This window comes from Eptesicus fuscus, chromosome 3 (genome assembly GCF_027574615.1).
Source record: "Eptesicus fuscus isolate TK198812 chromosome 3, DD_ASM_mEF_20220401, whole genome shotgun sequence".
Classification (NCBI taxonomy): domain Eukaryota; kingdom Metazoa; phylum Chordata; class Mammalia; order Chiroptera; family Vespertilionidae; genus Eptesicus; species Eptesicus fuscus.
The window spans coordinates 99,784,015-99,796,080 of NC_072475.1; the positions used below are offsets into that span (position 1 = coordinate 99,784,015).

General features: G+C 35.8%; 1 protein-coding gene across 1 annotated transcript in view; it reads right to left on the reverse strand.

Moving 5' to 3' along the window:
- Positions 1–12,066, reverse strand: part of ROBO2 (roundabout guidance receptor 2) — a 744,230-nt gene that overhangs the window by 221,597 nt on the left and 510,567 nt on the right. Inside the window, exon 5 of the mRNA XM_054710136.1 lies at positions 5,451–5,589. Coding sequence (XP_054566111.1) covers positions 5,451–5,589 — 139 coding nt within the window. The remainder of the gene's footprint in view (positions 1–5,450; positions 5,590–12,066) is intronic.

Consider the following 12,066-nt stretch of genomic DNA (forward strand, 5'->3'; position numbering starts at 1 on the left):
ATAAGAGTATTAATTAGCAAAAAGCACTAAGTTTGCTTGAAAAAGAAAGATGTGGTACCCAAGGAAGAAACTAGGATTACTTCAGTTTTGACTTTCTGTAATGTATTCAGTATGTAAATATTTTTCTACATCACCCAATCTGATTAACTATGATAAAAATATAGAATTATTAACAGCATATTTCCTTTATTTGGAATGACTTTTTTTTACAGACTAGCAATGAACATTACAAACATAGTAATGAATGTAAGTAAATGCAAAAATGCATCTTCTGCAATCTGAACTATGCTTTAAGAAAGTTAATATGCTTCTAAAAAGCATAAGCATTATGAACTCTGAAATGTAAATCCCCTTATCTCCTCATTTTGTTCAACGCACCCTCTTTATTTTCATATTGGTTTATAAAATGCTTGTCACTAAGATGAGTCTGTGTCGGTTTATTTGAGCACACATATAGACATCTGGAAAAAAGATACTGATACTTGACACAGTGATAAAAATAAATATGCTTTTCTTTCTGAAATCTTCAACTGTGAAATAGTAATACCTTTAAAAGTTTCTGCAAACAATTAATATTTTAATGATAACATACATGAAATGAAGGCTCCTTACTATTTTGTCCCTTTGCCATATGCTTATTACTTCCAAATAAATAATAAATTTTCCTGGTTGGTCATCAGAATTATTGTTAGCCTTGGTAACTAATACTCTTCCCACTTCACCGAAATATTCATCTAATCAAAAAACCGTCTTCAATATTAATCATCTAAGGTATGTTATAATTTCATTAAAAATAGTTAATGAGAAAAGTTAAGAGCTTAAGGTTAAATCAAAGAGGCACATGTGTACTACTTAAAAATATTTTTGTGAAAAGGAAAAAAATATATTCCCTTAATTCAACTCTGGTTACTGAAAGGTTGGCACAAATAACTTCTGTATTGAAGGTTTAAATAGCTATCACAGCATTTCATATATTTAAACTTGAATTGAAAAGCTTTTCTTGTCTGCAAAAGAAAAATAGTCACATATTACTTACATAGTAATTACAGGCTATGCAGCTGCCCTACAAAGCTTTACTATAAATGTGTTAAGCATGAACCACTACACAAACCTTATTCAAATTGCTTCAAATGTTATGCCAAAGAAATGTCAGCCTCCACACCACTCCACTACAATTGCTTACACAAGAACAATGGCCATCTCCCTAGTCTGAAATCTAAATAATGTAATAGAATCAATGTTGCTCATTTAGGCTATGGTTGGTTAAAAGTCATTACTGTTATTCCTCACCAGTAAAGAGGTCTCTTTCCCTTCGTTATGCATAAGTGAAACTTATGCTAATGCATCCAAATGTAAGAAAGAATACGCTCCTTTGACATAGCATTTAAAGATTGAGAATTCTAGGAAACGTATATGCCATCTATCATGATAAAAATACTAACCTTAATTTCTATATCTCACTGATACCTGCTTTAAGCCCTTCTAAAACACAATTTAAAGCTTATACAGCATTTCCATTTGCTTATTACTTCAAAAATATTTATCTGGTCACACAAAACTCTGTAATACTCTCTTACCAGTAACACAAAATTCAAGAGGCTGAACCTATGAAAACGTTTTAAAGGGAGTAGTAGAGGTAAGATTTCTCAAAGTTTCAACCTTATCTTTAGAGGACTATATATCACATATTCTAGACATAGTTTTAATACTGTTGTTGATTTGTATGCATTATTTGAACTTTGTAGCAAATGAACTTGGCAAGGTTTTGAATAGCAACTAAAGTTGTCAGATTTATGACCTAACATCTAGAACAGTGATTTTCAACCTTTTTTCATCTCATGGCATACAAACTAATTACTAAAATCCTGTGGCACACCAAAGTAGATATTATGTTTTTGCCTCTATGACAAAAAATATGTATAATTTTGAATTTTTCCACATAGCCAGCTATTGTTGTGTTGGCAGTTGTCGTTTTTTTATTTGACAATCTAAGCGGAAAGAGGTCAGTGGCCCTGACTAAATGGTCAGGTATTGCATGTTTTAAAAATCCTTGGGGCATATGGGTTGAAAATTGCTGACCCCTATATTGATCAGGGAACAAATCAAACTGGGCTTAAATTTTAATGCAAAGACATATACCCATTAAAATGCAAAGACATATACTGATTAAAATGCTCTACACTATTATTTCTATTTTTAAAACTTTTGCTAACTGGACAATGTTTAAGAATTAAAAATGGCAGGATCACCATTTTGATATCATGTCACCCTTTATATCACATAAACCTGATATCAAGTGATGATATTCTCTGTGACTTTCTTCCTAAAATTCCACAAACCCAGTTTAATCATGAGAAAACACTAGGCAAATCCAAGTTTCTGGAATGTTCTACAGGATACCTGGCCAGTACACCTTAAGCCAGTAAAGGTCATAAAAACAAGGAAACACTGAGAACCTGTCACAGACCAGAAGAAATTGGGAAAACACGCCAATTAAATGCCATAGCCTATGACATCCTTGATATCTGACAGCAAAGTGACAAACTTGATATCTGACAGCAAAGTGACAAAAGACACATAGAAGCAACTTTCCCTACTATTTAGCTGAAAAATTAAACAAAATCTAGAGTGAATCCTGGAACAGAAGGAAGACATTAATGAAACACTGGTGAAGTCAAAATAATGTAAAAAAAACAACAACCATAATATATATTAGCATTTGTTAATTAGGAGTTGGAAGAATTTCATAGTAATTAATAATGTTAACAATAGGGGAAACTAGGTATAGGGTATATGGGAATTCTCTGTACTATCTTTGTAACTTTTCTACAAATCCAAAGTGAAAGCATTTTTATTGTTATTTGTTAAGTCATTTTGAACAAGGTTATTTATTTCCAGTAAATAAAAATTGACCTTCATTGAGAGTCGGCTCAATTTTGTTATATAATTAATCTCTTAATCCCAAATCTTATATCACATCAACATTTTAAAATTATACATTAAGTGCTCTCAAATTTGAGGAAAAGTACTGATTACACGTGGCGGACAAACAACTAAACTCCACAAATGCCTAATCCTTTTTAACCTGCTCTTCCATTGATAAGGCTCGAGGAGCCTCACATTCACAGACTTCACCTGACAGCAATCCTTTAAAACTAGATAGCTGACAGCAAAGTGACAAAAGACACATAGAAGCAACTTTCCCTACTATTTAGCTGAAAAATTAACTGAATTAAATATTTCACTTGTCTTATTCTCATAGTTTCCAAAGAACCTCTCATTATTTAAAATGTTTGGTTGATTTGAAGCTAGTGCTGTTGATGATATGACTTTAGAAAGTATAACATCATAGACCTCGGGATATATAACATTGAAATACTGAAATGAGTATATAAATTCAGGACAGTATTGATAGCAATGTCAAAACACATAAAAGGCAAATGACTTCCATGAAATCATGTTTAATTTAATTGAATGAAAACTAATTTATTGTTTTAGGAAAAAAATAGAAAAAAAATAGGGAGTGAAATTTTATGATTATAGAAGATGTGATGGATTTAGTTTTAGAAGGTAGGACTAAGAGAAACACAAAACAAATCTTAAAGCTAGACTTGCTCATTATATAGAAAAAAGCACTTAAATGATTTATCTATATAATAGTATATAAAAGCCTAAGTGATTGGCCGACCAGCCGACCTTTTCACCGTCCAAACAGTAGCTATGACACGCACTGACCACCAGGGCGCATACACTCAATGCAGGAATTGCCGAGCTGTGGTGACTTGGCACCTGCGGTTCTCAGGTGACGCACTTAAAACCAGAGAGGAGGGAGCCTGATTCCAGGGTGTGTCACCCGAGAACCGCTCTCTCGCAATCTGGGACTCCTTGGGGGATGTTGGAGAGCCGGTTTTGGCCCGATCCCTGCAGGCCAGGCTGAGAGACCCCACTGGTGCATGAATCCATGCACTAGGCCTCTAGTTTGATCATAAAAGGCAAAATCTTGGAAATGTCGAGACAAAAATACCCTACCTAATAATAGAGTAATATGCAAATTGACCGTACCTTCGCTACACTCACCAGCCACACCTACCAGGAAACCATCGCAGGGACGCGGGGTGCGGCTGAGCCCAAGGCTGGGAAAGCCTCTGGTGGAGGCTTTCCCGGCCTTGGGCACCAGCGGGGAGCCTGCACGGATTGCAGGCAACCACTGGGGGTTGGCTCCTGCGATCCGTAGCAGGAAGGCTGGGGTGCAGCTAAGCCCAAGGCTGCCGCCCGGGGCCAAGCCCCGACCCTGAAAGAAGGCAGAAGGCAGTGGCCACAGCCAAGGCCTGGGTCCCCGGTGCTGGCAGAAAACTGGTGCAGGCAGCCAGGTGAATGAAGGTCTATTGCACGAATCTTCGTGCAAACGGGCTGCTAGTTTAATAATATTTTATAAAATACTAGAGGCCGAGTGCAGAAAATTTGTGCACTTGGTGGGGGGGGGGGTCCCTCAGCCCGGCCTGCATCTTCTAGCTGTTTGAGAACCCTCAGAGGATGTCCGACTGATGGCTTAGGCCCGCTCCCCTAAGCTGGCAATAGGACATCCTTAGCGCTGCCGCGGAGGTGGAAGAGGCTTCCACCACTGCCACTGCACTCACCAGCCGTGAATCCGTTTTTTGGCTAAGTGGCGTTCTCCCTGTGGGAGCACACTGACCACCAGGAGCAGCTCCTGTACTGAGCGTCTGCCTCCTGGTGGTCAGTGCACGTCACAGCAACCAGTCGTTCTGCCATTCGGTCAATTTGCATATTAGCCTTTTATTATATAGGATGACAAGAATTTTTAACTTAACCTAGAGTGTTGAAAGATTGGGTTTTGGGGTTTACTGGTAGTAATAAGAATAAGATAGAAGAAATGGAGAAGAAATTCTCCATGAAGATATGGCAAGTGAGAAAGTGACACAGAGTCCCTAAGTGAAAAATTCCCTCTGTGGACAGTGATGTCAACTACTTGCTGCCCCTTCAGAATGTGTTAAACAAGATATCTCCTTTACTCCAGACCTTACAGCCAGCTATATTCAGTAGCCTTTTGTTAGCGATGCTCTGGGCAACAAAGGAAGGCAGCCAGTGTCCAGTGTGGCTGCAGCATCAGGGCAACAGAGCAGTAGCTGCAGAAAGCAACTGGAATGGTAGTCAAGTGTTGAGCAGTGGTAGAATGGCAGACCTAACAGGGATCATGAAGAAGAAAGCATCTCAGGAATCCTTGATATCCAAGGGTGATAGATGAAGTGGAGGATCAGCCGGGAAGACTTAAGTGTACAAAACAGCAGCTATGTGGCTCGCATGTGTAAAAATCAGGTGTGTGAAAATAATGCACCAAGATCTAAGAGTGTTTGGTGGTGCAATTGGGGTGTTTTTTCTTTCTAATTACTCACTGATTATCTAACAATTTTCCACGTATGTGATGTTTTTACCTTCCTCTTGGTAAGTCTGCATCATCCTTCTTCCACCGCACAGTTGGTTGAGGATCTCCCTGGACCTGACAACGAAATTCAACTGATTCTTCTTCCAGCACCACTTGGTTAATTGGTCTCCTGAGAAATGTGGGTCGTTCTTAGGAGAAAAAAAAAAGTAAAATAAAATAAATATGCTGCATGCTATAAGTACATTCTGGAAAAAGCATAGAAAATTGTGAAAAATTGTGGTTTATTTTTGGTACATAGGTACTTAACTATATTTCAGCTATATCTTCATACTTACAAATACAATGTAATAGAATAAAATAAAATATTTTGAAATGCAGAAAGAGCTATGCTTTGTATATAAAAGCATAGAGCCTTTTGGAAAAGATATTACATTGATTCTTCAGTGAATTCCTGAGATAAATCAGGTAGATCCTGTCATAAAAAATTTGGACACGGAATTCCACATAAATGAGAAAAGAGAAAAAAATGATTTTTCAATTTATTAGGATGGCTCAGAATGCAAGACTGAAAGTTGAAACTAATGTTAAAAAAAAAAAGAAAATATATATTAATATCCCATCAGGAATGCTAGAGGAAACAAAAGAAGTTGTACTTTTGCAAGTAAGTATTGTCTAAATTTCCCCACTTAGGCCATCATTTATCATTAACCCAATACTTCCATGAATGTTTTCAATTCATGTATGGAAAGCTAAATGCCTGATTTCTGTTTTTATTTAAATAAAAAGTCTGTCAATCTGATTTTTAAAAATAAAAATTACTAGTTTTTAATTATTTTAAACTATTAACTGCCCTATATATTTTTAAGGCCACTTCTTATTATTTTCTCTTAAGTGTTCCCAAACTGTGCCCATTTTTTCTTTACTTAACTTTTATGTTTATTTGAGCATTCTATTTTAGTGTTTCTGTCCTTTATTCCTTGGTTTTTAATATGTACTTACTCCATTAACACATTCTATCACTCTTCTACATAAAGCTAGGAAAAAATAATAGCTGTCCATAGAATCTTACCATGTAAGAGAAATATAAAACAAAAAGTAGTTTTGAACTTCTCTGCACACTTCAATTCCTTGTCTAATTTCTTTCTTTTTTTTTATAATGGTCAAATGATGATACTTTAAATTACCATTTAAATTTTATTAGCACACATCTCCAAATAATAGAAAAGTCCAAAGTAGTGCTACTTATTGAAGTAGAAAGAGAAGTCAAAGAAAAGAGAGGTGAAATCCATAGGAAGTTGACACAATTTATCTGGTCATATGGCCACATTTAGTCAATTAGGACTTCAGTTTCAAATGCAATTTAAAAATGTGAGTATATTGCCAAAATACTTAAACATATTTAGCAAGAATACTTCAAAGAAAATAAATCACTTCAAATTACATGTTAAGAGAATAGAGTGGAAATACATGATTTTATTGACTAAAGATCCATATTCATAAAACAAATATATAATTACAAGACAATATTTTAAAATATTTTAAAATTGACTTCTAGAGAGAAGAGGAAAGGGAGAAACATCAATGTGAGAAGGGAACATCTATCTACTACTGGGGATCAAGCACACAACCCAGGCATGTGCACCTACTAGAATCCCACAGGCCATCCCTTGGTGCATGGGATGACACCCAACGAACTGAGCCACACTGGCCAGGGCAAGATCATATTTTATTGCAATAAACTCAACCACCATTGGTATTCAGAAGGAAGGCAACTATATCGCTCCACCATGGTGACAGTTGGGACCAAATTTTTTTTTTAAAACACAAACCTACATATGCTCAATTATTTGCTCTTCAATACCCCAAACCCCAAGTCATAAAACAAGGTAAATAGGATTTTATCACAAAGAAGTTTTTTTTTAATGCATAATTTAGAAAGAATCCAAAAAAGAATGGGAAACAAAGATTGCTTCTAATGATTTTAGGTAGTAGAATCAATTAACAGCTAAGTGTGCTGCCTCCACAACAGAACAAATCTGCATGCTGGATGGAAGGAATTAGTGTTATACTTTTGAACTCTGGACATTATGTGCTCCTAGCAACTATTTTCATGCTGGCGTAGTTAATATTGAGCTATTGTTCCTGGAAGTAAACAGGCAATAGGATCAGTATCTCCCTATGAGTGCTTGGAATGTTAATGAAAATAAATCATTAGTATAAAATGTGGAATTGACTTTTTCTTCCCCATCATTTGGTATGTCCATCCAATTAATCTAAAAGCTGCAATAATCCAAGTTAAAAGAGAGCTAAGCCACTGTTGTTTCTAATGGGGATATTTTACTATAGCCTGGCATATGGCTGAGTAAGTTAGGAGAAGTCTTTCCCTCATCTACTTATTTATTCAGATCATATTAATACAGCTTCTCCTATGCCAGGCTTCAAGTTTGGTAGCCAGTGAACAGCCAGCATTTTGGTCTAAAAAAAAAAAAAAAAAGTGGTGGGAGATAAAGTTAGTCAAGACCATGAAGAACCTCGTATGCCATGTCAAGAAAAATGAGTTTTCCCTAGAGGGTAATAGAGAGCTCTTGAAGGATCTTAAGTAAGGAAGCAACATCTGTAATAATAAAAGTGTAATATGCTAATTAGACTGGACAGAAGAACAACCTTCCGGGTGTCATTCTTGACATCCTTCCAGACAAAGCTGTTGCGGTGGGGGCCGAGGCAGAGGTGGTTAGGGGCAATCAGGCAGGCAGGGGAACAGTTAGGGGCATCAGGCAGGCAGACGAGTGGTTAGGGGCAATGAGGCAGGCAGGCAGAGTGGTTAGGGGTGATCAAGCAGGCAGGCAGGCTAGCAGTTAGGAGCCAGTGGTCCCGGATTGCAAGAGGGTGCTGAGGGACACCTCCTCCCCGTGAATGAATTATGTGCACCAGGCCTCTAGTTTTTAATAAGCCTATGAAAAAAGGTCCTATTGACAGATCTGAGAAAGATGAATTAGAAGTGAAACATGAAGCAGTGAATTAGGTCAAACTATCATTGTAAGACTTGTTTCAGCTTAAACTGACAGTGTTTCTAAGGATATGGAAAAGGGGACAGAATAAAGAAATAACAGAACTGAGTAATCAGTCAGAAGTAGATGCTGAAGAAGCAAGGTCTAGAAAGATTCTCAAGTTTCTATTTAGCAATTGGCACAAACTTTCAGGTAAAGTATGGATATGGTATGTGTGTATGTGCATGTATGTATGTGCAGATCCTTTCATTTCAGAAATGGTAAATATGACAAAAATAAACCTTTTACACATAAGCCATTGTTACTCAGGTTTTTGTACTTGACATCAAATGCAGTCTTAATTAATAGGATAAAGGAGACTTCTTATATAATACAAGGGGAAAGAAAAATATGATCATTTTTGTAGGTATAGAAAAGTTCTTAGATTACAAAATCTAAATAAAGATAAAATCTAAAGAAACTTCTTAAGCATGATGAAGATATTTTATCAGAAATTAAATGCAAAAATTATTTTTAAAGTAATATACTAAAGTTATGCCTATGAAAATCAGGAACAAGATAGACATTACTAATTAATAAGAAAAAAGAAGGGAAGTATGCATATTGGAGAAGAATCAAAATAATCTCTTGCCAACAGTACAAATACAGAACAATAACTTGATAATTGATAAATGCAACAAAAAATAAGAACTACATATGATCATTATTACAGTCTTGGAAAATGGAAAATTTTAGGATAAATTGTGGCAAATTCATACATTAAAAACACTAGTAAATCATTGTAATGTTAAAAGCTATCTATTTATCTCTTTATCATGTCATCATGGAAAATTTTCATGGCATGATGCTGACTATAAAGTAAGTTGCATAATGGCATGTGAGACTGGTTCCATTAAAACACACATGCAGCCCTAGCCGGTTTTGCTCAGTGGATAGAGCATCGGCCTGGGGACTGAAGGGTCCCGGGTTCGATTCCGGTCAAGGGCATGTGCCTTGGTTGCGGGCACATCCCCACTAGGGAGTGTGCAGGAGGCAGCTGATCGATGCTTCTCTCTCATCGATTTTTCCCTCTATCCCTTTCTCTTCCTCTCTGTAAAAAAATCAATACAAAATATTGGAAAAAAACAACACACATGCATACTTTCATTCAAAGATTTTGTATGTTTCCTTTAACATGCTATCAGTCACAAAATGACAACAGTTTCATATAATCGGAAGGGCAAATTTCACATTAGACTTGTCACAAACCTAAACTTGTCTCTTCATCCAGGGGACACCATCAGGATCCTTGAGGGCATTTTAGTTATCATACGTGTTCTAAGTCACATTGTTTTTATGGAGACACGTGGAAGCACCTAATTTGTAATTTCAGGAAGAAGCAAGATATAGGATTCCCTGATGCTGTTCTGATGAACTCAGCAGGGATGGAGGACATTGCAAGGAACCTGCTCTATTCTCTTCTGCCCTCAAGCAGAGTCTAGTTGCCTAGCAACTGGAAAACCACAGGAGAGTTTGTGGTATAGAATTTTTGGAAACCTAACATTGGCTCATGGTAGAAATGTAATTCAATTAATTTAAAAAAAAAAGAAAATACAAAGAATAACCCAGATGAAAGTGATTTGCATATGCATCGTACATTCAGATGGGTTTTATACCTGAATATATTAGGTTGTGCCTTCCAACAAAATAACAGTGACATTTACTAACACATTGGATTTTGGTCACAACTTTTGAAGTGTTAGTCTGAGAATTTCCATACCACCCATTACAACAATTATCTCTAAATCATACTACTCATTATTCCAATTGTTTTCTGATAATCATACTACGTTTACCTAATTTGCAATTTTAACTGCCTACAGAAATTATATGTTAAAAACTCTAACATGATCTATTATTTATTTTCCAGTTCCTTTGTCTAGATTTTATTTCCAGAAATTTTGAGAATCAGGAACATAAATATTAAATACTTAAAAAGTTGTACAGGCAGAAATGTACTTTAAGTGCTTTGTCTTTGTAGTGGCTACTATTACAATAAACAAAACACAAGCCACGACCCTTTCAGACACTTTATAAAAATTACAAGGAAATATCTTGGGTTTTACTGCTTTGTATCAAAATCATCTGCAAACAAATGTAAACTTAGAAGACTTAAGTTCATATAAGAATTTAAGTTCATATGAGAATCATACAGTAAATTGATAAATGATCACATTTAATACCCACTAATGCCCAATGGAGTTTGTATCCCAGGAAGCTCTGCACAATTAAAATACATATATATGAAACATCTTGAACTACTGTATAATGAACAGAACATTTTAAGGCATGTCAAAATAAGGTCATAAGGTCACTGATTTTTCCATGTTATCACCTTATGTCTGATCACATTGAAAAACAGGGCTAGAAATCTCAAGGGCTGTTTGCTGACTGCTTATCAATTAGATTAGAGTCCCTCTGAATGGCCAGGTCCCTAATTATATAGCCATGGAGTGATCAGAGGCAATGTCTTTGCCAATGCAATTAACATTTTTTATGCGAGATTAACTGGCTTTGAATCACCTGCATAACTTGCTTACAAAGTTAATCTCCCTAGAGACAGCAGTGTTGTTTGCAGTGTGGTACTATGTAAAGCACAGCTCTCAAGTAGGCAGGTCAATTTAGGTCCAAATTGGTATTCTGGCAAATCTTACTTTGTATGTGGCTGTTATAAAATCAAATACTAAGTTTCATTGTAATTATATAAATAATAGAAAGAAAAATATTCAATATAATACACAATACTATGAATCTAAAATGTGGTCGCATGATCTCTTAAGTTTCTTACTTACATGCTACAATGAAAAAATTAAGTTCCCAGTGGACAGATTTCTCTTTTAAGCATATTCAGTCATTGAATTTGGCTGTAAAATTGTCAATGTCAGTGCTGTGACAACTATACTAGAATAACCTTTACAATTTTAAAATAAACTTTGCTCGTCATTATAAAGTATTGTTATGGAAATAATTACATAGGTAGAGTCCTTTAAGTCCTATAAGACCAAGGATATGCAATAAAAATACATTAGAGCTGATCACTGCTTGTAAACCTTGTTTTAACTTCAGCTGACCCAGGAGGAACTACCACCCTGCAGTACCTAGTAACTTGGGAAGTCAGATGGTCTGCCCTCCTATGTCTCCTCTTATTTAACTGGGCATATATAAAAGAACATGTGTTATGAGAGCTATTTAGTGTGAAATTATGAGCCCTTCTGGAACAAACTGAATGATAATTATCAGTCTGTCTGAATGTGATTAACTAAGTCCTGGCTGCATTAATTTCTTTTCTTGCCAAGAATTTTCTTTTTATAAGAGAAATCGTCCTATGAAGTAAAAATAAACATAAGTAAATGTTCTCAAGAGAAAATAAAATGCTTCTCTCAGCTTGTTTTAGAGGCAAAGTTTTAAGTTATTGCTGATAACAGGAGAGGCCCACTGACAGCAAGGTACATGTCTATTTATCTCATCACACTGAAACAGGGTTTTGACACATAGTAGGTGCTCAAGAGATATTTGTTAAATAAGTGACTAGATATAAAATATTTTGCTGTTTTAAAGGTTGCAGGTAAACACTGTTTAAACTATATTGTTCCCAACAATCACCTGGGTTTTAACAGC